Below are 27,689 nucleotides of genomic sequence, written 5' to 3'. Positions count from 1 at the left end.
ACATATTTCTATCTTACAAGTTCGTTGTTGATATTTCCCGTATAAAGTTCGGACTGGGTTTGATATTTTTACATATGTTTACCCTACATTAGCCATTACTATTTTGATTTTGTTTGCATGTTTCATTGCGGTCAATGAACAGCATAAATGAAAAAGAAACTGCTATTTTCAAACTTTGGATGCAGCATGTTCTTTCGGCTGCTTCTTCTTTTATATTTGTTCTTCCGAACTGAACTCCTTTCCTGAATGGACATTATTCATTAATCTATGTGATCGGTACGTAAATTGTATACAGATCACAAAACGACTATTTGTTCGTGAAAATGTTTTCCGTACCAACCCATGCCTTTGCACATGTAAACCCCTTTCCACTTCCTTTCACAAGTAGCCACTGGGGTAAAGGTAAAGAAACATAAGAAACGATTACTGTTTCATCGTCATACCATTAACACCTTATTTCTTGACTTCGCTGCGCAGTATATTATCCCTGTTTTGGTGATGCCATTATTATATGTACACAAGGAGCTGTATGGAAAGGAAAATTTAATAGAAAATACTTGGAAGTCACATGTTTTCGCGAATTGAAATTGACTGTCAATAGTTAGAAAACGCGTGCTATTGAATAGGACAAAATTCAGTAGATAACAGTGCAGAAGCCATCCACAACCAAATGGTATAATCTATATATCAAATGTTCAACCAAATTGTAAGCAGTGTTTTTACTTCCTATGGTCTGCCAAAAACCCTGTCACTGAGAAAATGTTCTATACCATTGAAGAGGACACCACCAATTTCAATTATTTTTTTAAATTTTAGATGCCTCAGAAGGGAGCAATTCAAGCTGTCCAAGTGTTTGGGCGTAAGGTAATTATGGGTTCTGAATGAAGGCCTGTGTTTTGGTGAAAGGATAAATATTGGTACCTGAAAGGAGGCTTAGCATTATAGCAAGTTAAATTCATCAATGTAATTTTATGTTTTTGCTTTTTTAAATATTGATCCTGATGAATATTATGTTTCTACCTAAAAATAACTTCTTGTCTTTTCTCTGTAGAAGACAGCCACTGCAGTTGCCCACTGCAAGCGCGGCAAGGGACTCGTCAAGATCAATGGCCGTCCTATTGAGCAGATGGAGCCAGAAATTCTCAGATACAAGGTAACTGTTACTTGTATCAGGTTCATGGCATAGAAATATCAAACTTCAAACCTTGAGCATCTGTAGATTAGTATTACAAATGTTGCAAGATTAATATAAGAAAGAAACCAATGCCTGAAAAAAACTTAATCCAAGGCTTATTTAAAGTAATAAATAAACTAAGGACTATACTTTGATTAAATAAATACAAAGTTTTGCATTGCTGTGTAAGTTATCAAAATAAGTCACAAACTTTTAAAAAGACAGCAAAATATATTGACTTGCTAATCATTTGCAGATGCTGTACAGTATAAACCTCTGTATGATTATGACTTGAAAAAGTGTGCCTTATTATAATGGAAAGCAATTTACCCCAGAGGCTTGGCCATTTGTAGATTAGTATTTCAAGGGAACATTAATAGCTGTTAAGACTCATGCTAATTTTCTGCAGCTCCAGGAGCCCATGCTTTTGCTAGGCAAAGAGAAGTTTGCTGGTGTTGACATCCGAGTGCGTGTGCGCGGAGGTGGTCATGTTGCACAGATCTATGGTAAATATTTTTTTGATCACACTGGGTTGCTCTGCAAGTTTCAGAGAGAGAGCTGGTTTTAAAATCCAAAAAGGTGTTCCTGTTTTTGCATGAGTAGGTAAACAACACTTTTGAAGTTGATTAAATAGAAATGTTTATTGTAGGCATAGACAGGGCTTTTTCACCTTCTTTGCTAGGGGCTGAAATTAGGCTACTTCACAATTGGGAAAAATGGCATATTTTCCCAATTTCTAGAAAAAAAATTCACAATTCCCAGATATTTTTCCCAAAAAGGAAGATCTTACTTAAAAAATTTACAATAAAAATTTATTCAGTTTGAGCAAATTATTCTTTTTATCTTTTAAGTTGACATAAGAAGAATGCTGTATAATTTAAACATTAATCGAGGACCAATTAGTCCATAAAATTATATTGTTATCAATTTCCCATTTTGAGACATTTACGCATTTTCCCAATTTGCAGAATTTCACGCGTTTAAATTTCCCAAAATGAAAAGGCTAGGCCTCTTCACAATTTTGGGTGAAAAAGCCCTGATAGATAATAAATAATTTAACAAGGCAAAATTATACATTGCTATATTTTATCAGTCATGAAAAATAAGTATATCCCTACAGTCGTGACGAGGCTAAATATATGGGGCCTGTGCAAATTTCATTTGCTGTTATTATGTGAGAAATATCTAATAATGAAATTATTATTATTGTTTAAACTTGACAGGACATTGTCCCAGTTTCTTTAGCATTAATGCAGTTTTGTTGGCTCTCTGTATATAGCACACTCCTGATGATACTGATAATCCAGTTCTGCTTATGAGTAGTTCATGATTAAACTTCTCACAGCGCTCTGAGGTGTGCCCTTTAAATAAGTTGTTTAAACTGGCCAGTTGCATTTAAACTACAACATAAAATATTTTTGACTTGACAATAACCTTTGTCACCTTTGTTGATAAACTACCACATTCCGAAATCCACACTACAATAATGTGGAAATAGTTGGCAGGTCAGTTTCCTTGGCTGGTATGGTCTGTGTAAAAATCACCTGTGAGTTTTTGTGATTAATTGTATTTTCTGAGGTGATAACCTCTGAATATAAAAAATTGCAGGCATCATTATTGTGCTGTCTATTTATTTTTTAAAGTAGTATTTTGTCAAAAACTAATACAAGTTAAATGGAAACATTAGCACACTCCTGATGATACTGATATTCCAGTTCTGCTTATGATTAGTTTATGGTTAAACTTTTCACAGCGCTCTGAGGCATGCTGATGCCATAAATTATATGTTTCAAATACAAAAATTGCTTCTAAAGTTGTATCTGAACACCATTATTTATGTTTGAGTACACAATGTTCTTGTCATCTTGGCTGAACTCTTGCATATGTGGGGTGAGGGGAGGGGGATGTTGAGTGATTATTTTACTTTTTATGAGGTAAATACTTGTTAAAATATGCATTGGGCGACATTTTCCGGTTGTGGCTCGGGTACCCTCCTGTCAAGAAAGATGACAACGAAGCTTGAAAAACTCCCTCACTCAAAAAAGTTATATGATGATATTACTTTTCCAGTTCTGCTTATGAGATGTAGCTGATTATACTCTCACAGCGCTCTGAAGTGTGCTTTTAACACAGATAAATAATCAGCTAACTTTCCTGTCATGGATAAGGATGAGCTTGAAAAACACAATTGCGCACATATGATGATATTACTTTTCCAGTTCTGCTTATGAGATGTAGCTGATTATACTCTCACAGCGCTCTGAGGTGTGCTTTTAACACAGATATGAATCTAGTTTTCAACAAATATTCAATAAATACAGTATACCAGGTAGTAAAAATTGATTAAAAAATCTTCTGCACTTTCGATAATGTTGAAATTGTGTGGTTACTTTGTGAGCTGGTCAGTTTCCTGGGCTAGTAGTGTCTATGTAAAAATCACCTGTGAAGAAAAATAACTCATTAACCGACTTCTATGACAATGAGTTTTTGTGATTAATTGTATTTTCTGGGGTGATATTTATTAAATATTAAAAATATGGCAGGAGTCTTTATTTTTATTTCATATCTTGTAAAATATTGAAATATTTAGTCAGGCCTAAAAAAAAAATACATTTGGTTCGGGTTACCCGACCCTACCTACGGAATAGGCGCCGACCCTACCGTTTTTATAGTCAGTTTGAATTTTTTTTTTTTAAATTATAAAAAATAAAATAAAAAAAAATCTCGTTTTTTTTTAAATTGCTTTTTAATATTAAGTTTAAACCTTAAATGCTTATACAGAAGATAGCTTTAACACCATTCTCCAATGATGAAAATTATTTTCTTATATAAAACCTAATAAAAAAAAAAAAAAAAAAAAAAAGCCTACCTACCCTCCCCCTTTTTTTTTAAGGATGTAACCCTAACCAAACAATTTTTTTTTAGGCCTCATGGACAAATTTAGTAAGTTCAATGAAAACATAAGCACACTCCTGATGATACTGATATTCCAGTTCTGCTTATGAGTAGTTCATGATTAAACTTCTCACAGCGCTCTGAGGTGTGTCAATAACATTATTATTTCAACTACCCAATTACATATGAAGTTATATCAGAACAACATGAAATATGTATGAGAACACACTATTCCTGTCATCTTGGATGAAACTCAAACTCAAGGAGCAAGTTCTTTATATGCAGGCAGGGGGTCAAGTGATTATTCTACATTTTCCTAGGTAAATTCTTGCAAACATATGCTGTTGGTGACAATTTTCTGATGTGATTCGGTACCCTCCTGTCATATAAGATGATGAAACAAGCCAGTAGCTTAATAAACCAAAATTGCGCACATATGATGATATTACTTTTCCAGTTCTGCTTATGAGATGTAGCTGATTATACTCTCACAGCGCTCTGAAGTGTGTATTTTAACATGGACAAATAGTCAGCCAACTTTCCTATCATGGATGAGCTTAATAAACCATTGTTGTGCACATATGATGATATTACTTTTCCAGTTCTGCTTATGAGATGTAGCTGATTATACTCGCACAGCGCTCTGAGGTGTGCTTTCTTACATGGACTAATCTCATCCTGTTTCCTACAATTACTCAAGCAAATACAGATTGATAAAAATTGATTAAAAATTTCTTTACTTTTGATAATTTTGTTAGCATGTCATTTTTCTGGACTGGTAGGATCTATGTAAAAATCACCTGTGACGAAAAATAACTCATTAACCGACTTCTATGGCAATGAGTTTTTGTGATTAATTGTATTTTCTGAGGTGATAACTATTAAATATTAAGAATATGGCAGGAGTCCTTATTGTTATTTCATATCTTGTAAAATATTGAAATATTTAGTCATGGACGAATTTAGTAAGTTCAATGAAAACATTAGCACACTCCTGATGATACTGATATTCCAGTTCTGCTTATGAGTAGTTCATGATTAAACTTCTCACAGCGCTCTGAGGTGTGTCAATAACATTATTATTTCAACTACCCAATTACATATGAAGTTATATCAGAACAACATGAAATATGTATGAGAACACACTATTCTTGTCATCTTGGATGAAACTCAAACTCAAGGAGCAAGTTCTTTATATGCAGGCAGGGGGTCAAGTGATTATTCTACATTTTCCTAGGTAAATTCTTGCAAACATAATGCTGTTGGTGACAATTTTCTGATGTGATTCGGTACCCTCCTGTCATATAAGATGATGAAACAAACCAGGAGCTTAATAAACCAAAAGTGCGCACATATGATGATATTACTTTTCCAGTTCTGCTTATGAGATGTAGCTGATTATACTCTCACAGCGCTCTGAAGTGTGCTTTCTTACACAGACAAATAGTCAGCCAACTTTCCTATCATGAATGAGCTTAATAAACCAAAAGTGCGCACATATGATGATATTACTTTTCCAGTTCTGCTTATGAGATGTAGCTGATTATACTCTCACAGCGCTCTGAAGTGTGCTTTCTTACACAGACAAATAGTCAGCCAACTTTCCAATCAGGGATGAGCTTAATAAACCAAAAGTGCGCACATATGATGATATTACTTTTCCAGTTCTGCTTATGAGATGTAGCTGATTATACTCTCACAGCGCTCTGAAGTGTGTATTTTAACACAGACAAATAGTCAGCCAACTTTCCTATCATGAATGAGCTTAATAAACCAAAAGTGCGCACACATGATGATATTACTTTTCCAGTTCTGCTTATGAGATGTAGCTGATTATACTCTCACAGCGCTCTGAAGTGTGTATTTTAACACAGACAAATAGTCGGCCAACTTTCCTATCATGGATGAGCTTAATAAACCATTGTTGCGCACATATGATGATATAACTTTTCCAGTTCTGCTTATGAGATGAAGCTGATTATACTCTCACAGCGCTCTGAAGTGTGCTTTCTTACACCAACAAATAGTCAGCGAACTTTCCAATCAGGGATGAGCTTAATAAACCATTGTTGCGCACATATGAGGCCAAAAAAAAAAAATGTCTTGTTTCTGGTCACATGCCTCAAAAAAAACAGGGTCGGTAGGTAGGTGTTTTTTTTTTTTATTCAAACCTTTGGAATGAAATAGTATAGGTCACCAATTGTTAGTTCTGGATCAATCTCGAATAATTCAGAATCTGGCCGTACATCGGTCTGTAAAAAAATAAATATATGCAGAGCTTCACATAAATCTCTTTTATATTTATCCAGCAAACCCTATCTTCTATGTGAGCAGGACTAGTATTGCCTCAAAAAGCTGGGTGTTTCAAGATAGGATTTGATGGATACACAAAGAAAATATTTATCATGAAAACACAAAATATGTTTTATATCTGGAGCTCTTTTTATCTAAATGACCACAGTTCCTACTTTATTTATTAAAAGCAAACTGATCAAATAACCCAGATAAGAGATCGCCCCTTCATTCTTCTATCTGCTTTAATTATAGTATCGGGCACCTAACTAAGTGTAATGTCAATGGTTCTTCATACAGAAAATTAATTTTAATCCTTTAAAACATTAAAAACGAAGGTCCAAAAATGAAACGTTTTAATATGACGTTCGGTATTTGAGAGAGACGAAGTATTTAAATCCATTCACTCAGCATAATGATTCACGCTTCGTCGGCATTATTTTGCCTTAATTCGTCCGATTCAAATAAACCTTGTATATGTGTATAGATAGTCTTTGAATTACGAAAATGTCGGTGCCAAAACTGTCATTCTCGGTCGAGGCATTATTTGTTTTACGATGGCCCTTTTACGATATCTAAACAACCATACAACTTACCGAACATTTAGCTTCAAGTCGGACTTTTTCTCGCTCGCCATGTAAATCGATGAAAATACTTTTTATTGTTGTTTGCGAATGGGCAACTTTAATGACACTACAACCGTCGAAGTGCGAACATTTGTCTAGTTTTATGGCTATCAAATGCGTAACAGACGTCGTCTGCGCAGGGCCAGCCATCTTCGACACGGCCGTATAAAAAACACGTCACGAATATAATATTACTGTCGGATAGCGCGGTTTACTCTTCGGCGCCGGGACCGGGAATCCCGGCTCACTTTACGCTAATTATAAAAAACGGTCTTTACGCTATAAAAAAAAAACGGTCGGGGGGTAAAAAGTAGGGTCGGTCGGGTGACCAGAAACAAGACATTTTTTTTATTTGGCCTGATGATATTACTTTTCCAGTTCTGCTTATGAGATGTAGCTGATTATACTCTCACAGCGCTCTGAAGTGTGCTTTCTTACACCGACAAATCTCATCCTGTTTCCTACATTACTCAAGCAAATACAGTATGATAAAAATTGATTAAAAATATCTTTACTTTTGATAATTTTGTTAGCCTGTTAGTTTTCTGGGCTGGTAGGATCTATGTAAAATCACCTGTGACGAAAAATAACTCATTAACCGATTTCTATGGCAATGAGTTTTTGTGATTAATTGTATTTTCTGTGGTGATAACTTCTGAATATAAAAAATTAGCAAGAGTCCTTAAAGTGACTTCATATCTTCTAAAATATTGAAAGATTTTGTCATGAACAAATTTAGTAAGTTTAATAAACACATTAGCACACTCTTGATGATACTGATATTCCAGTTCTGCTTATGATTAGTTCATGTTAAAACTTCTCACAGTGCTCTTAGGCATGCAGTTTGATTTTTTTAAATAGCCATATTGCATTTAAAGTGATTTGTCAGGAGAACAATAAATATGTTTGAGTACACAATATTCTTTTTATCTTTGACACACAAAATCTTAAACGCGGTTCTCTGTATACAGTCAGGGAGTTCAGTGATTTTTCTACATTTGCTGAGGTAAATTCTTGTAAACATATGCTGTGGGTGATACTTTTCTGATGTGACTCAGGTACTATTCTTTCAAAAATGATGAATCCATCTATACTGAGCATGATAAAAGACACTTGCACACATGATGATATTTCTTTTCCAGTTCTGCTTATGAGATGTAGCTGATTATACTCTCACAGCGCTCTGAAGTGTGCATTTTAACACAGACAAATTGTCGGCCAACTTTCCTATCATGGATGAGCATAATAAACCAAAGTTGCGCACATATGATGATATTACTTTTCCAGTTCTGCTTATGAGATGTAGCTGATTATACTCTCACAGCGCTCTGAAGTGTGCATTTTGACAAAACATGATTTTCCTTATTCCCTTCCAGGGTTCCCTCTGGGTTTTGTAAAGTTGTCGCAATTTTTTTCCCCAGGAGTCAAGGGGGTTGTACAAGACAGGCAGAATACATATTTAATATGCAACTGTTAAACTGCATTCAAAAAGTTTATAGTAGTTAAAGATGCTTGACTGTTAAGATAATGAAAAGGAGACTCTCCTGTTAAGAAAAAACATCAACCTAGGATGAGCTTAATAAACCTCGATTGCACACACATGATGATATTACTTTTCCAGTTCTGCTTATGAGATGTAGCTGATTATACTCTCACAGCGCTCTGAAGTGTGCATTTTCACAAAACATGAACTTTCCTTATTTCCTTCCAGGGTTCCCTCTGGGTTTTATCAAGTTGTCTCAATCGTTTTGCCAGTAGTCAAGGGGGGTAGCCTTAGGCAGACCGAGTACATATTTAATTTGTGAATGTTAAACTGAACTTAAAAAGTTCAAATAGTTCAAGATGCTTTACATTTGAGATAATGATGGATAAAAAGACTGCAAGGAACCTCCAGGTGTGCAGAACAGCTCTTACAATCCCACATTATACCAAGTTTGAGATGAAATATTGTTGTTGTCAAAATCAGTATTCAAGGGAAATCAAAATAGACATATACATTTTTAACCCTAATATTAGACATGCACACACATGATGATACTGATATTCCAGTTCTGCTTATGAGTAGATCATGATTAAACTTCTCACAGCGCTCTGAGGTGTGTTTTAATTAAAACATGGTATTTATTTATATCTCAAGTAGCAAGACCTAAAACAATGATCAAGTGTTTCTCCGAATGACCAAATAATTTTATTGTTGATGCTATTTCTTTATCATTTCCAATACGGCTTATTCTTTCACCTAAATTTAAGCCTCAAACAGTTTTTATGTATTGATATTTGAGCTTTCCATTCCTTAACAAAAAATTCGTGCTTGATTATACTTTCACAGTGCTCTGAGGTATGCTGTATTTGTATATACATAAATTTTATAAGAGTTCATTTTATCACATTGATTATTATGTATTCTCTTGGGCTATGATGTTTAAGTGAATTGGAGAATTGGAACAAATACTGATATATTTCAGAGGTATAGAGTGTTTGTCTTGTGTGACTTTGAACACACATGATGATACTGATATTCCAGTTCTGCTTATGAGATGTAGCTGATTATACTCTCACAGCGCTCTGAAGTGTTCAATTTTTGAAGTGTCTGATTTTAACACAGACAAATAGTCAGCCAACTTCCCTATCATGGATGAGCTTAACAAACCAAAAGTGCGCACATATGATGATATTACTTTTCCAGTTCTGCTTATGAGATGTAGCTGATTATACTCTCACAGCGCTCTGAAGTGTTCTGGGGTTTATTTTGGTTTATGTCAATGAAAATATGAACAAGTTAATTTTTAATGATGAATTAATAATTAAAGATGCACTTTTACTCCCAAATAAGCAGTACCACAATTTATTCAATTTTTTAATTTGTCAAAAAGGACTAAATATTGAAAACAATGGTTTCTATGAAGTTCTTATAATGAATACCAAGTTTAATTTGAAGGACAGGTGCAGAAAACACAGTCTTTTTACCTAATGAGACAATCTTTGATCCCTTTAAATCTTTATTAACACACCAGTCATTAAATATTTATGCGTTGTTAGCTATTAAATACACGATAAGTAATTAATATTTTCCATAAATGCCTTATTAAGTTAGTAGTTCAAGGTTTATCACTCAAAATGTGTTTGTTATATTGATTATAAATACGAGTATCACTTTAAAATTGTAATAAATTCTGTTTGTGAAGAATTACTAGACATGCAACAAGCATTTCAGAGGAATGTGAATCCACTGCTGCTCTATGTTGATGTACTAGGTATTTAAACTTTCAAAATTTATCAGTAAAAAGCATTTTACACTTTCATTTTTATTTTTCAGCTATCAGACAAGCCATCTCCAAGTCACTGGTTGCTTACTACCAGAAATGTAAGTTACCCCTTGTTCTGTGTTAACCTATTAAGTGATAAAATTATTCTGAAATCAAACTTGTATTTTATATTGCTGTATTATAGGCATTAACTAAGAGTGCCTATCTTCTGAATAGGGAATGAACATGATTTTCTTGAGCACACTCAATTTAGCCTACTTTATGGAATTGGCATGCATGTCCTCGTGACGTCACGAAAACAATGTGATCAATCCTTTTACATTTCATTAATTATTCAACACAATGAAAAACTAGTAAACTCTTCTGCAACTGAGCATACTTTTTTAGAGTTTGTTATTGACAATAATGTTTGTATAAAAGTAGCAAATAATTGTAATGCCGATACTATTGGCTAAATGATGTTGCACAAATCCAATCAACAGTACAGTATCAAAATAAATGGTCATTTTGTACAAGAAATATCATTCCAACCAACTTAAAGAAAATTAAATGTTTGCTTTCCAGACGTAGATGAGGCCTCAAAGAAGGAGATCAAGGACCTTCTGGTTGGCTATGACAAAAGCCTGCTCGTTGCCGACCCCAGACGCTGTGAGCCCAAGAAGTTCGGAGGTCCAGGTGCCAGAGCAAGATTCCAGAAATCATACCGTTAATTTATCTGTATGCTGTCTTATTAAAGAAAAAAAGTCGAGACTTGTTTGATTTTGATCACCTTAGAATTCTTTTAAGTTGGTTGGATTAATATACCTTGTATTCAAGCAACTTTGAATATTCGCCATTTTTTTGCCTGTAAACTGTGTGTAGCATCTACAAGGTATACTTCTGGTTCATATCTTCATGGGAAATCACATGCATTTATACATACATTCAGGAGTCATTAACACAAAACCAATCAATCTGTAAAAAGCATGCCTAATAACCAATTCCTGTAAAATATCTAACATTGAACACTTGTTGAATAAATGTAGAAAAAAACCATGCACATCTCATTGTTATGGGAAAAAACAACTTAAAAATCCCAATGGTTGAGGACTTGGGGGCAGAAACAAATGACTACAAAGACAGGAACAGAAAAAAACATTGTCAAATTACCATGATACACACTATGGTATCCTTCGTTGTGTACCGTGGGCAACTAGGCTAGGAAAATCTTGTAATCATGAATAATTAATGAGGCAGTTTCATTGGTTCTGCAAAGTACCAGATGCTAGATGGTTGAAAACATTCTGGCGATTGCCGAAGTTGAACCGGGTCCGTCTTCTCAATACAATACTATTTGGCAGTAGTCCAGACCACAAGGTCACAGAGGCTACAGACCCTATATTATTGAAAAATATTTGATTGTAACATGGGAATTCGTTGGAGGAAGAGTTCTTTCCTGCCTTATGCAAACTCATTAAAACAAAATTTTGTCGGTCAATTGTCCCATGGTATGTATAAAGTGTAATAGAAGAAAGAACCGTGGTTGTCGACAATGACAATAACGACCAAAGTGAAACTCCTTTATGCATCTAGCACCATGTGGTCAAGGTCACTGTTTCTTTACAGTCCAGACAAGCTTGAATGCGTGTTTTGTTAGTTGACGGCAAAGTGTGATTATGTACCGGTGTTTAACCCATTGTCACAAGTCGAAAATTTGTGCAAAGCTTTCTCTACCATTATTAAAGGCATGAAGAGAGATACGTATGGACAGGTTATTTAACCAATGACTTCTTAACCCAAAGACTTGCATGTTAGTATAATTCACATTGTCATCCTTGTTATTAGCTCAGCTATTCGAAGAATAAGGAGGGCTTTACTACTCGCCCTGGCATTGGTGTCCGGTTCAAGTTTTAGGGCAAGTTGGGATTTTCACTCGATAACTTCAATACCTCTCATTCAATTCACTTAATACTCCACATAGTTGATCAGGGCCATCGTATTATGAGGTTAGATGAGTCCATATTAACCTTTATACAAATTATGGCTCCTGATTGACTATGGAAGTTTTAGGGCAGGTTGGGATATTTATTAATAACTTCTATACCCTTCATTCAATTGACTTAATACTTCACACAGTTGTGCAGGACCATCACACAATGAGGTTACATAACTCCATATTATCCTTAATTCCAGTAATGGCCCCTGATTGACTTGGGAACATAGAAAGTTTGAGGGCAAGTTGGGATTTTCACTTATAACTTCAATACCCTTCATTCATTTCACTTAATACTTCACACAGTTGTTCAGGGCCATCACATTATGAGGTTAGATAACTCCAAAAAATATTTTATACAAGTTATGGCCCCTGATTGACTATGGAACTTGGATTAAAGTTTAAGGGCAAGTTGGGATATTTATCAATAACTTCTATAACCTTCATTCAATGGACTTCACACAGTTGTTCAGGACCATCACACAAAGAGGTTACATAACTATATATTATCCTTAATAAAAGTAATGGCCCCTGAATGACTTATAAACTTAGGTTAATGATTGAGGGCAGGTTAAAGTTTTAAGGCAAGTTGGGATTTTGATAAAAAAAACCTTCTATAGCCTTCATTCAATGCAGTTAATACTTCGCACAATTAATGATGTCAGACCATCTTACAATAAGGTCACATAACTCCATTTTAACCCCGAATACAAATTATGGCCATTGATTTTAAAAAAAAAAAATCTGTTTAATTTCTTTTGACAGGCACATTTTTATATTCTTAACCAGGTTTTCATAAAGGAAAAACAATTTATTAAAATAACATGCGTCATTGTTCCGGCGGGCTGATTGGAGAGCAGCTTCAAAGTTACCTTATGTATCAAATAATTTTAGCTAGGTTTGACATAAAGTGATCAAACTTGGTGTATACGATGAGTTTATGGAGACATTTCATGGGAATGCGTATGAAGCCCCTATGATCAAGGTCAAGGTCAAAGTTACTATTAATAGAAAAATGGTTGGTATTGAATAACTTGTATAATAATAAGTAAGGGTCTACATATTGTGACCAAACTTGGAATACAGGAAGAGTTTATTGAGACCTTTCCTGAGATTGTGTTTTGGGCCCGAGAGTTATGGTCTAGGTCACTGTTGCTAAAAATAGAAATATGGCTAGTTCTCAATAACTCAATTAAGGGCTGACATAGTGTGACCAAACTTGGTATATAGGAAAAGTTTATGCAGAGCTTTCATTGGATTGCCTTTTGGCCCCCTAGGGTCAAGGTCACTATTACTAAAAATAGATTACTGTTTGGTACTGAATAACTTTAGTTATGGTTGACATACTGTGACCAAACTAGATGTCTTTATGGAGGACTTTGATGGGATTGTGTTTGGGACCCCTAGGATAAAGGTCACTGCTACAGTTGAAACTGAATCTCTTCTGCCATTCATTAAATACACATCGCGATTCTTATTCACTTTTAAATTTGATTTTTTTATTGCTATTGACAGGCACTTGACCATTGAGACGTTCGTAATGAAGACCCGATTCTTGCATGTACAAACGTATTGCGTCAGAGGTTGCAAAATTTCCCCAACCCAGAAACCCAATCTGGGGCTGATGGACAAAGAACAACATGTGTTGCATGCTGGCTGTTATTGTGACGTTTTCCATGACTAACATGACTGATGCCATTAAGACTACCAAAGATAACGGCGAAATGCTTCAATATAATTATTCTTTTAGCCATCCCCAGAACTTGTTCTTATAGCATATTTTAAATGCTGGCAATACACAGGAGGGCTTAACAACAAGAGGGCCAGCGAGACCCTATACCCCCACCAAACAGTTTGGCGATTGGTGTATAAGCTGGTCAGTCGGTCTTGTCCAGACCATAATTTGTGAAAGGTTTCAAAAAAAACAATGGTACACATTTAACATCATTAAATACAGGTCAAGTTTTACATTGGTCAAACCAGTAATTTCAGACAGTTATTGCTCCTTTTAACTTGGAATTTGCCAAAAGGAAGGTGTAGGGCAAACACTCATGGAAGAGTTACTGCACATTCAAGTTTGACCTCAAGCCTACAGGCAGGCAGCATCCAGTATGTTGTCTGATCAATAACTTGAGAAGCGTTTGTCCAATTATCAACAAATTCGGTCAGTATGTGTATGGCATAATATCAAGAGCAATAACCAGCCATGTTGTTTGATTTGCTGTTAAAGTTATCTCAAGTTGGTCTTGTCCAATCAATAGATTCAGAAAAATTCACAATTATCAACAAAATTTGGGACAGAATGTGTATGGGCATAATATCTTTGATAGATTTGATAACCAGCCTTATCACTTGAGTCAATCCAGAGTTATCACTCTTTAATTGAAGAGAGTTGTTACCCTTGATTGGCAAAAACTGTTTACAATGCCCACTGTCTTTAAAATGTACAACAAATTGTCACCCATCTTGACGTCCTTAAAATAGGACAGGCATATTTTGCAACAGTTGGTGCTCTTGCTTAAAGTATTATGTCCATTTTCAACGACGGTAACTTAAAATTTGCCAAACATGGTGTCCCGACAATAACTCTTGAGTGTTGACGAGTTTTTTTTTCAAGTTTAACATTGATAAATATAGGTCAAGTTGGACATTGATTACAAACCACAATGTTTATGTAGTTATGTCTTCTTTTTAACTTAGAATTTGCAGACAAAAACAGGTCAAAGTTTGACATAGGTAACAATCCACTGACTGGCAGATTGATTTGTGAATTTTCGAACTAATAAATCACTCCTATCTCCAAGCGTCGTGCAGGGGTGTTCTTCACTCTTGTGGAAGCCTTAGTTGTCCGAGCTGTAACTTGTTGAGCCTCTTTTACAACATCATCAAACTTTGACAATAAAAAAAATATGTGTATGGGCAGAATACCTAGGTTTACAGCAAGCAATCTAGCCCAGTCTATTCAGAGTAATGGCTCTTGAATCACTCGCATTACATTCTCTATGGTGTCCATGCTTTGACTGTGTCAGATACCCCCCGATACACAACTACACTCTGCTTTGTTGTATACCGTGGGCATTTTGGATAGGAAAATCTTGTCATGAATAAATAAATGAAACGGGGCTCATTGGTTCCACAAAGTACCAGATACTTTCTGGTGGAAAAATATTCTAGCGAAAGCTGGAATATACCGGGTCCGCCTTTTCAGTACAATAATATTAGACGGCTATTAATACCACTTGGCCATGAAGGCTTCTGACATTATAGGGTTATTGAAAAATATTCAACATGCAAATTCTTCATTAAAACGATATTTTGTCAGTCAATTATCCCACGGTATTTATGAAGTACCTTATAATGGAATTAAGTATGATGGTTGCTGACGATGTGCTTTGACTAGGGTAGCTTTTGTCCAATTTTCACAAAACTTGGAAAATACTAGTAGCATGTGTATGTGCAGGTTTTGAAAAACAGCCCAGTTACCCCAGGGTTATGACCCTTGAAATGCCCAAATAACATAAACACAAAAATCATAATTTTCACGGCCTTATTTTGTTAAGTTACTGCCAAGTTTTTGGACGCCAACAAAAACACCAAAGCTATGACAATACCTTTTTTCGTAGTAAACCCCAAACGAGCTGACTGAGTTTAGAGAACACACTTTTTGCTTAAAATCAATGAAATTTGGTCAGATTGTTGGTCTACATTATCTAGAAATTACTTGTAAGATTAAATTCCCATAAAGTTTCATGAATTCAAGGCAGTAGTAGTTGAGAATTAGCCTTGACAAGTATAGTTGGACGGACTGGTCCTATTTCTACCATATACATGTAAACATTAGAGGTTTGTAAAGCATGTATGTCCACTCATGGCAGCCAATTTTTGAATGTCTGTTGAGTAATTTGTGGTTTTGACCAAAATCCCTTCTAAATTTGAGGATAGTAGATAGGGGTAGAGACCAGTTCTTAGTGTTCAAGGCGTTATAGTTTTCAGTAAAACATGTATGGAATCCTGACAGCAGTGAATTAGTGAAATGGATAATATTAAAGCTGCACCCTCACAGATTAACATTTTTAACATTTTTTTTAGTTTTTGTCTCAGAATCGGCTCATTTTGGTATCAATGTATTTATTTCAGTTATATAAGATTACTCATAATTCAACAGATCTCAATTGTTTAGAAAGCTGCTGAAAATTTAATTTTTCTTGAAGTGTTAGTAACGCTTTAAGCTTTTAAACATCATTTTTCGAACATAAATTTGAAAAACTGTGATCTGATCTTTTGTCAGCAGTCTTGTATCACTGGTTTCCAGACATTTGCGCAAAATTTGGCTCATTCCAAGACAAAAAATAAAAAGGTTGTCAAAGTGGTCATTCTAAGAGAATGCAGCTTTAAGTTAAGAATATTGGCAATGCAAGTTATTCAGATATACACACAGCTGCTTTTAGGTATAATGGAGTGGTAACCAATATGTTTGTAATAATGGGATTAATAATATGCAAGTGAATGTACTTTTGCCAGGATTAAGATTTTTTGATTAATCCATTTTTAGGTAAATTAATTATTAGATATGATATATTTGATAGATTATTCAGCTCACAGGGTCACAAGTTTCTTTGATACCTATGTAGGGAAGTCTTTGAAAATTTTCCTGTCTGAAACCACCAGGCCCAGACCCTTGATATAATGCATGTAGCATCGTATATATAGTAGTCCTCTATCAAGTTTGTCCAAATAATTTCATACTAGTTGTGGGAGAATGTTGATTTTATGACCGATGTTCGCCAATATTTGATAAGTAACCAAATTGCATCAGCATACACCACTGTAGTGAATCAAGTTCTACCGTTAACATTTTCAACTTGTCTGAAACCAATAGGCCCAGACCCTTAATATTTTGTATGTAGCATCATATAGCAGTCCTCTATTAAGTTTGTTCAGAATGTGACAAAATTGGCCCAGCCCCGGTGGTCATAAGATTTCTATAGAATTAAATGAGAAAATCTTTTTATCTGAAACCATTAGACCAAGACCGTTGATATTTTGTATGTATTATCATGTAGTGGTCCTCTATCAAGTTTGTTCAAATCGAGCCCCTTGGGTCACAAGTTTCATCATATGATGACCCACTACCAAGTTTGAAATGATGCCTCTTGGGTCAAAGCTGGCTCCACTACTTTTGACTTTCCTATCATATTTTCGAGGCTACAGCAACAAAATTTGGACAATGGGTACAGTTTTGAAAACAAATATTAATGTTGTACTTGGATGACCTTAACCACTACAACATTTAACAATACTCGATCTGAGTTTAATCCCTAGTTGTATTGCCATAAACCAATAAACTCAATGAGTTGCGACAGGTGGAAACTACATGTCAATGTAGAGAAAACTAAAATAGTGTTTTTCAAAAAGAGGGGGCGAGCAGCTTTGAGCAATTTCATTTGGACCTATAATGGCACAGCGGTCGACGTGGTGGACAAATTTATTTATCTTGGGTTCATGTTCTGTTCGAACGGGTCTTTTAAAAAAGGGATAGATGCCTTAGCGTCTAAAGCGGAAAAATCTTTGCACTCGTTGTTTGACATAACAAGGGGGATTGAAGTGCCGTTAAACAATATGATAAATCTGTTTGATTCATATGTGACATCAATTTTGGGCTACTGTGGCGAAGTATGGGGGTTTTCAGCAGCCGAAAAGGCGGAAATGGTGCACAGGAAGTTCCTCAAATGAGTTCTTGGTGTCAAGATGTCAACAGTGAACGCAGCGGTCTATGGAGAGACCGGACGCTACCCGCTTATCATTACTAGGCAATGCAAAATTATTAGGTACTGGTTTAAACTTGTTACGAATTATAACGGGAATTGCATTCTTAGCTCTTTGTATAATGAAGCCCGTAGGCAGTGTGAACATGGCGTTGAAAATTGGGTTTTTAAAGTGAAACATTTACTGTGTTATAACCGCTTTAATGATGTTTGGTATAATCCGCAATCTGTGAATGTAAACGTATTTATGGTTTTGTTAAAGCAAAGGCTGTTGGATCAATACATTACTTCTTGGAGATTAGCTGTAAATAACTCACCAACTCTCGCATTATATAAGGAAGTTAAACTTGTATTTGAGTTCTCTCCACATTTATCAGTTATAGAAAACAAGAAGCATAGACATGCATTAATAAAATTAAGACTATCATCCCACTGTTGAAATTGAACATGGGCGCCATAGAGGAATTGAAAGAAGAAATAGACTGTACTTTGTGTGACAAAGCTGTGATCGAGGATGAATACCATTTCGTTATCGAGTGTGAAGCTTACAATGAGCTTAGACTAATGTTTATTCCCCCAAGATATAGGATTCGACCAAGCATGTTTAAATTTGTGGAGTTACTGTCAACTAAAAATAAGACAATTCTAAACAGTTTATCTAATTTCTTGTGTAAATGTTTTATTAAACGTCTTAATTTGATAAATAGTATAACTTAATAACGCAAATCACAGTCCTGTCAATTGTATTTGTTAACATATCGCTCTCAGCTTATTTTATGTATGTTTACTACATTTATCATGCACTGACTTGAATGTTTTCGTTAACTTTGTACATGCATTCATTATCGTGTATATTTATTTGTACATTTCTTGACGTTATGCCTAAACTTTCTATTGAATCATTGATATGCTGAATATGCATAAGATAATAAACATTCTGTTCTGTTCTGATAAACCCATCTTGAAAATAAAACTCCATAAAATTTTCATTAACAAACAGCATGACATGAAACGTTGGATGGATCAATACATGGACGAACCAGCAAGTTTTTCAGGAAGTAAAAAAAATTAATGTTAGAATTTAAATGAAATGTCGTATGCATATTGTCAGAAACGGTTAGTCATGTATAGAAGACCTACAAATCTCACTAATTACTGACGAGTTTTGCCCTTTTTTTCGCCAAAAAAAAAAATGTAGCCATTTACTGCATGGTGCTTTCATTTTTATTTGATTTGACTGTGTGAACATGATTTTGAAACCACATCCGTGTCCTAGTTTTTGTCTGCACACATACCAGTATCAATCTTGACCTAGAATTTATGAAGACAAAGGTTCTGACCAAGTTTTATTGATTTTGGTCCAAAATTGTAGCATAAGGAGCGGAAATAAGATTTTTCCATGACTGGACCTAGGAAATATAGAGACAAACAATATGAACAAGATTCAATGATTTTGGATCAAATGTTAACAAACCAGAGTTAAAATGTGCATGCAACAAATACACCATACACAGAATAATTTATTTCACTGAAATACATGAATACTTTGATGTGAAAAACATTAAAAACACAAGATATAGGATTCCTAACATTGCACTATGCGTAGAAGCACTTGTTTGACTAATATAAATAAAGCATAATTCATTCCAGCATGAACTCTTTGAAATCTGAGGAAAAATGTGTTCATTACAAAATTATCAACCTGTATAAAATTGAGTGGAGGTCTGAAAAGATTACAACTATAAAAACTGTTATGTGTAACAACAACTATTTGTGTGTGTATGGTAGAAACAATACCATACTATAACACTACAGTGAAACAAGAGCACCACAGAAGGAAGCCAAGGCTGGTCTGTTTTTCTCTAGAGGAAAAATTAAAATATTTCAGTCAGAAGTATTTGATCTTCTTTATTGTAAACATGCTAAACAAGTATGTATTTCCTAAAACAGTGTCTGACTACGGCCAACCAAGTTCTTGCACATTAACATTTTTACCATCTGAATTATTTTGACTCTTTTTCTCTCAAAAAAGCAGACAAGCTCAAATTCTTTGGCATTTTGGGCAACTTATATTAATATCAATTTGTTTTCAAGCCCCGCTTTGGTCAACATAGCAGGGTCTGCAAAAAAGAAAAGGACTCGTTACCATAAACAAGTGACTCTGCTATGTTTAACGTCCAAACGATATCAAAATCAAGATATTGTACAATTTTACATAATCTGCACTTGAATATATGATTTAAACAAAGTATAATTTTTTTATATATATCATTTGAATATAAACAATATGAGATGCATTGCACGATAATGGGCCTTCAGACATTATAATAACAAATGAAATAATTAGAATATAAACTGCCAAAAAGAATGATTTTTTATGTGTTTTTATTGCTACTCAAATTCTTTGTTTAGTAGGATTTTCATTGGCACATTATTTTCTTGAAAAATTTATAACAATAACTTTATAACTCATGATTCAAAATCGATTTCATCCAAACACAATTTAACTGCTTTGGTAATGTTTTCAATGTTTAAAAATACAAAAATGAAACCTCAAACATTGCAAATGATTCTGTTACATAATGATTCTGTGCTAGGATAACAACTCAAACTGAAAGCTAGTTGGAATATTGATCCATTAATAATGCGTGTCATTTCAATAATGTCCTTTCATAATGATGTCAGGTGTGTGACATTAAATTTAGCATTCAAAATGAATCATCATGGTCTGCAAACACATATATTACAAAATTTTATAGATGTCGTCATGAAATTTTCAGAATCACCTCCTAAAATGTCACCCATTAAAACTATAAAAAAAATTGTATGTCCAAAGGCCATAATCGTGCAATGCAGCTTATACAATATAGAACTATTATTGAAGTTCTGGATTAGTGCATAATTCTTTATTAAATGTATTGTTAACATCTTTAATAACAAACAAAATACAACTAATAAAAATCACAAAGGTATACAAAAATGTACAAAACAAGCCTACAACAATACTTGATGTGAATCATTATCTGATGTCTGAAAAATGAATGGAAATAGCTCAAACTTACGCCAGCATGTCAATAAAATGAAGTTTAATGTTATTTCAACAACTGCTTTTATATTGTAAATGATACAATTTGGAACACATACATGTACTATTCTGCAAAATTGAACTATTGGGTCACACATGTACAACATGTGTAAGGTAAGCTAAAATAAGATCTTAGTGATATCACTGCATACAATGACAGGTGTACAAATTCTTGCAACAAATACTTCCAAGCATAAATGCTGATGAGTGCGACATTAACTTTGTCCATACGCTCTCCCAGGCACACCCGCATCCTCACACAATAAATCTACTTGCTAAGCAGAGCTTTCATATCGTCTGTCTCTGCACATTGAATGTATGTTTCTCCATCTGGGGACTTTCCATTTTTATCTGCACCCTAAAATTGAAAGAACATGCTGTTCAAAGGTACATTAGTGTACATCATCTGACAATTTATGTAATAGTTCTCTAAAAGGGGCATATTCCACAGGTTCAAAGTCAATTTTGACAGGATTTATTGCCATAAATATGAAGTTTTTACTGCAAAATGTTATCATGAAAACATAATATATAAGGTAATTTGTTGAAGTATTAAAGCACGAAAAAAAGAGCATTCTAATATAACTTCTATGACTAGAGTGAGCACATGATAACACTTTCGCAAATTGTGTTTTCTTCTGATTAGGTCAGTTAGTTCCATAATCTAACAGGATGACTAGTAATGTATTAATATATATTATTAGGCTAGCAAGTACAAGATGATATAGTGTAAGGTTAGCAATTACAAGATTATAGAGAGTTATGGTTAGCAAATACAAGATGATATTGGGTAAGGGTAAGCTATTTACAAAAAAATACTGTGTAAGGTTAGCTTTTTACAAGATGATTTTGTTAGGTGAGCAATAACAAGATGGTATAGTGTTTACAGTTACATAAGCAATAACAAAATGATATAATGTTAGGTTAGCTATTTACAAGATGATATAGTGTACGGTTAGCTATTGACAAGATGGTATAGTGTAAGGTTAGCTATTTACAAGATGATATAGTGTAAGGTTAGCTATTTACAAGATGATATAGTGTAAGGTAAGCTATTTACAAGATGATATAGTGTAAGGTTAGCTATTTACAAGATGATTTTGTTGGGTGAGAAATAACAAGATGGTATAGTGTTTACAGTTACATAAGCAATAACAAAATGATATAATGTTAGGTTAGCTATTTACAAGATGATATAGTGTAAGGTTAGCTATTTACCAGATGATATAGTGTAAGGTTAGCTATTTACAAGATGATATAGTGTAAGGTTAGCTATTTACAAGATGATATAGTGTAAGGTTAGCTATTTACAAGATGATGTAGTGTAAGGTTAGCTATTTACAAGATGATATAGTGTAAGGTTAGCTATTTACCAGATGATATAGTGTAAGGTTAGCTATTTACCAGATGATATAGTGTAAGGTTAGCTATTTACCTGATGATATAGTGTAAGGTTAGCTATTCACCAGATGATATAGTGTTAGCAATAACAAAATGATATAATTTAAGGTTGGCTATTACAATATGGTAAAGTGTTAGGTTAGCAATTTACAAGATGCTCTAGTGTTAGGGCTAGCTATTACAAATTGGAATGGTGTTATGTGAGCAATTACAAGATGCTATAATGTTAGGTTAGCTATTACAAGATGGTATAGTGTTAGGTTAGCAATTTACGGGATGGTAGAGTGTTAAGACTAGCTATTACAGGATGGTTTAGTGTTAGGTTAGCAATTTACAGGATGGTATAGTATTATGGCTAGCAATGACAGCTATTAGCTACTATATATAAGGTTAGCTATTAACAAGATAGTGTTAGGTTAGCTATCATCTTGCTATCATCAAGATGATATATTTGGTTGTTTGGTTACCTTTTTACAAGCATTATCATCACTTTTTGCACCATTTCATAAGGTCAACGACAAGAGCAGATGGCAATGCTCTTCCATTTTATCTTGTCCATCAAGACAATTATTTCTATTATAGCTTACATGTATATCAGCCTATGAGTACCAAGAATCATCCATAACACTATGACCATTTACACAAAAGTGTATATAAGGAACATTGAAATCAATTTAAAACCAACCATTTGAAGTAACAATGTAACAGTCTCCTCATGGCTTTCCCAAATAGCTGCCAACAGTGGTGTTATACCATGTTTATCTGCTTTCTGAAAGAAAATCATGCTTTTGAAAATGCAAATTTCAATATGTTTTTTTGTAAAATCAACACTTAAAAAAAATGCATGTGTCAAATACAGCCTTAATCAATAATCAAATTACATGCTTAAAACACTCAACAACATTCTACATAAGGAATTTGAAAATGCAGTTTATTTTTCAGATTCAGCAGAAAATGGTAGATGGATAGATTTATTTTGGTAAGGAATAAATGATTAATGGTTAACGTAATCAATGAAGATTTAACTCATTTTTGTAAATGATTAAGACTGAAGTCAACAAACTCTGGTATTTTAAATAGTACAGTAATGACTAATAAATATAAACAGTTTTAAAAGCAAAACATAATTTTGTTTTATTCAATAATGTAGGCCTGCAGATACAGAACTGCTTGTTTACAGGTGAGTTTATAAGGAAACAATGAAACAGTTTAATACTTACATTTACATCAGCACCTGCTTTAAGTAGACATTTTATAACATCTGTTTGTCCATAGTCGGCAGCAAAGTGTAAGGCATTTCTTCCCCCACTCAGCTCTGCATTCACATCTACACCAGGCTTCAAAAAAGTCACATGTTTTTTCTCACTAATTGTCCCCAAACTAATAGAATTTCACATTTTAGAAACACACAACATATCAATAGCTTAGTGGTAGAGTGTCAGACTTTGTAGGAGTTAACCGGTTTGATCTCAGCCGCATCATACATACAAGTTAAAATTTTGTTAAGTTTTGGTCAACTACTTTGAAAAAAAATAATTTAATAAAACTTATACGCCAGTCAATTGTAACCACTGCCCCCCTCCCCCCCCAAACAGACTGATACAAACTGCTGGTAAAATCCTCGCCAAATGCCCCCTCTAGATATGACCAATTCCCCCCTATTTTTGGAGCGAAAACAAAACTGATGCATTCACTTGGCACTGCAGGCCACATAAGGTAAAAACATGGCCCATTTGATTTCCCCCGGTATACCCCCAGACCGGGGGGGCAGGGGGGGTGGGGGGTGGCATGGTTACTATTGACTGGTGCATTACTGTATTGTTGTATTTGGGAAGATGTTTTAAACTTTCGCTTAACCAAATTAGTATTTATGCTTTGTTTCTGCCAATGCTGACTACTGGCTAAGGTCACAAATCCGAACATTTTTTGAGGTTTTTCACAATCATCTTGGAGAGTTTTTGTTGTAGTAACTTAAAGTTCCGTATGAAACATCTTTGGTTAATGTGACAACATCTGTCAAATAACAGGTTCACTACCTGATCAATTTTAAGTCAAAAATTGTTCATTTTATGGACAGTAAATCACCCTTTAGTTTATGCTATGGAGGGCACAAATACTGAACACTTGCAAAGTGAAAATACATGGTCATACAATTATAATTTATAAGTATAGATAGATAGATAGATTTATTCGTATATATATATATATATATATGTCATAGTAACAAACCAAAAATTTCATAAAGTTATATCACAGACTGATTAACAAAGTATAAGGGATGATATCTTTACTAAATCACAACATCATTAGAATGCGTTGGATACATGTACGTGCGTTAATAAAGATTAAATTCAATGTGGCAAATATACAACACAGGATATAACCCATTAAAGTTATTCAACTTATTTCCAATGGGGTCCTTATGACAAATAGAATTATTTGCCAAGATCTCAGTTGTAAGCTGTTTAAATTAGGTTTTATTATACAAAATTAACATACATGTACTCTGACTAGTTAAAGAATGATTAATTTTTTGAGATCGTAATTCTTTTACAGTTATACAATGTAATGCAACCGACTGTAAAAACTATATGACACTTTAGCATAATATGACAAAAATCTTAGAACCGATATGCAAGCTTAAATGAATAACAATTAATACAAGAGCCGTCGTAAGAAAGCGCGCTCAACTACGCCACTTTGATTTAGAATACAATAACGATGTAATAATACCAAGTTTGGTCTCTTTATGTCAAACCTAACTAAAATTATTTGATACATAAGGTGACTTTGATGCTGCCCTCCCACCAGCCCGCCCAAACAATGACGCAAGTCATGCAAATAACTTGATTTCTCATTATGAAAATGTGGTTAAGAATATACAAATATGCCTTTCAAAGGAAATTTAAAAAAAATAAAAAATAATAATAATTCAAGAGCCATAACTTGTATTTAGGCTTAAAACGGAGTTATGTTTCTTGTTGTAAGATGGTCGTAAATAATTTTGAATTTTATTAAGTGCATTTAATGAACGGTATAGAAGTTTTTTTTATTAAAATCCCAACTTGCCCTTAACTTTTACTTGCCTAAAACTTTAACCTAAGTTAATCAGGGGCCATAACTTGTATTAAGGATATGTAACCTCATTGAGTGATGGTCCTGAACAATTGTGTGAAGTATTAAGTCAATTGAATGAAGGGTATAGAAGTTATTAAACAATATCCCAACCTGCCCTAAAACTTTAACCTAAGTTCCATAGTCAATCAGGGGCCATTATTTGTATAAAAGATAATATGGTGTTATCTAACCTCATAATGTGATGACCCTGAACAACTGTGTGAAGTATTAAGTCAATTAAATGTAGGGTATTGGACTCATAAGTGAAAATCCCAACTTGCCCTAAAACTTTAACCGGACGCCGACGCCGACGCTGGGGCGAGTAGTATAGCCCACCTATTCTTCGAATAGTCGAGCTAAAAATAGAAAATCTTCTAATTCTGCACACTTCATACCAACAATGAGATGTGATTTCATTTCTTTTTTAAAGGTATTCTTATTTTTTAATTCTTTCAACTTTAGTGGAAAACTGTTCTACTCCTGGATTGCTTGATAAAAGAAAGTATTTAATATAAAACTGTAAGCCAGCGGCACTTTAAAATTTCCAGCACTATGTCTACTGTTGTAAGAATGTGTGGATGAGACTAAAGTAAAATTTTCATGTAAGTATGATGGGCATTTACTATTAAAGATTTTATGTACATGGTTAAGTCGTAGTGGCTTTATCCTATTTTCTATATTAAGACATCCAAGATCACTGAAAGCCGAGGCTTTCAGGGAAGTTCTACAATCATAGCCATAAATGAATCTGACAACTTTGTTCTGAGTGACCTGTAATCTATTCTTGAATTGTTTAGATATACCACTGTACCAAGATGTCGATGCATAGTCAAAATGACATTGTATTAAGAAGTTACATAACATTTTTCTTAGATTCATATCTAAAAAATGACTTTGTCTATATAAATATTTTAACCTAGAATTAACTTTACTGACAATATTGTTAACAATAGATGCAGCACTGAGATCACTGTCCAGTATACTTCCAAGATAATTAACAGATTTTTTAGGTTTTATGATATGACCATTGCAGTTTACATTGAAGCTATCAACTTTTGTTAGTTTCCTTTTAGACCCAAATAAAATACATTCTGTTTTTCCAAGATACAAAGACAGTTTGTTGTCAACTAACCACTTACTACAGTTTTCAAGTTACTTGCAGAGTACATTACTAATAACAGAAGGATCTTTGAGTGAGAAAAGGATAGCACTATCATCTGCATATAATATTAATATATTAAATAATATGCTATATTAAATAAACACTTAGCTGTAAAGTTATTTATTGATTCCGATGTTTTTCAAAACATGCAATTAAAATGTAAAGCGTGAATTCTATTTATAAATATCTTGAATGTAGGTCAACATAACTGCAAAACTTGAAGATGCGTGTGCGCCCTCTGACGTCATGCTCCCACGTGCTACATTTTGATCTTTAAGCGTATAAACATTGAATGGCTTTTTTTTACAAAAATACTTAACAAAACAAGATGAAACTTCGCAAGTGAGACCAAGGCAAGCCCCTTTATTGGTCTAGATCATTGAATAATCGATCACGGTAAACAAACGCGTGTTTTAGCCGGTGTTCGGGATTTGTGACCTGTTCGGGAAATGTACCGTCAACCAGTAGTTATTATGATTTTATAAGACTTATATGCACATGTTGGATAGATCAACGACAAGGATATTTTTGCCAGCACTTATAACACAATTACTCTTAAGTTTTGCTTTACTCCTTGGATTAATAACAATTAAAAACGTCTAGGCCTTCATATCAATGAGTCAGAAATCAGTGCCAATCAATGTGTGAAGATTTTATTCTTTACCAAAAAACTGCCAGAAGTTAATACAGGCCGTGTAACACAAAATATACCTTGGAGATCATTTCTTGGACATTTTCTAAATCTCCATTTTTCACTCCCCAAAGTAGTTTATCACTGTCAGCCATAACTTTGATTTATTTCTTAAAACGATGTGAAACCGGGAGGAACTACACTTCCGCTATCAGCTCTAGTGGTTCATCCGCAAGTTCGAATTCCATGCATGCGAATGTTTTATTTGTCTTATTTTATTCGTAAATAAAAACTGAAAATATC

The 27,689-nt window shown here is 34.1% G+C and overlaps 2 protein-coding genes across 2 annotated transcripts; one reads left to right on the top strand and one right to left on the bottom strand.

Moving 5' to 3' along the window:
* Positions 1-327: 327 nt before the first annotated feature.
* On the top strand, positions 328-11,001 carry LOC128231870 (40S ribosomal protein S16). Its single transcript, XM_052945116.1, has 6 exons — positions 328-402; positions 817-864; positions 1,052-1,153; positions 1,584-1,680; positions 10,304-10,351; positions 10,818-11,001. The coding sequence occupies exons 2-6, from the start codon at positions 817-819 to the stop codon at positions 10,961-10,963; spliced, it is 441 nt and encodes a 146-aa protein (XP_052801076.1). The 5' UTR covers positions 328-402; the 3' UTR covers positions 10,964-11,001.
* Positions 11,002-19,426: 8,425 nt separating this feature from the next.
* On the bottom strand, positions 19,427-27,626 carry LOC128232188 (myotrophin-like). Its single transcript, XM_052945597.1, has 4 exons — positions 27,467-27,626; positions 23,697-23,813; positions 23,162-23,245; positions 19,427-21,433 (listed from the first exon to the last, which is right to left on the bottom strand). The coding sequence occupies exons 1-4, from the start codon at positions 27,539-27,541 to the stop codon at positions 21,344-21,346; spliced, it is 366 nt and encodes a 121-aa protein (XP_052801557.1). The 5' UTR covers positions 27,542-27,626; the 3' UTR covers positions 19,427-21,343.
* Between the last annotated feature and the right edge of the window lie 63 nt (positions 27,627-27,689).

Source organism: Mya arenaria, chromosome 4 (genome assembly GCF_026914265.1).
Source record: "Mya arenaria isolate MELC-2E11 chromosome 4, ASM2691426v1".
NCBI classification, from domain to species: domain Eukaryota; kingdom Metazoa; phylum Mollusca; class Bivalvia; order Myida; family Myidae; genus Mya; species Mya arenaria.
Note: the sequence above shows the minus strand (reverse complement) of the source record. Positions and strands in the feature narration are given on the sequence as shown.

Bases quoted from the DNA above. Each gene is read 5' to 3' on its own strand.
- LOC128232188 (XM_052945597.1), bottom strand. From the start codon at position 27,541: ATGGCTGACAGTGATAAACTACTTTGGGGAGTGAAAAATGGAGATTTA. The intron at 23,246-23,696 runs GTAAGTATTAAA...ATTTTCTTTCAG, and splicing joins AAGCAGGTGCTGATGTAAAT to AAAGCAGATAAACATGGTAT. The intron at 21,434-23,161 runs GTTGGTTTTAAA...TTTCAATTTTAG, and splicing joins TTACATTGTTACTTCAAATG to GGTGCAGATAAAAATGGAAA.
- LOC128231870 (XM_052945116.1), top strand. From the start codon at position 817: ATGCCTCAGAAGGGAGCAATTCAAGCTGTCCAAGTGTTTGGGCGTAAG. The intron at 1,154-1,583 runs GTAACTGTTACT...AATTTTCTGCAG, and splicing joins CAGAAATTCTCAGATACAAG to CTCCAGGAGCCCATGCTTTT. The intron at 10,352-10,817 runs GTAAGTTACCCC...TTTGCTTTCCAG, and splicing joins GGTTGCTTACTACCAGAAAT to ACGTAGATGAGGCCTCAAAG.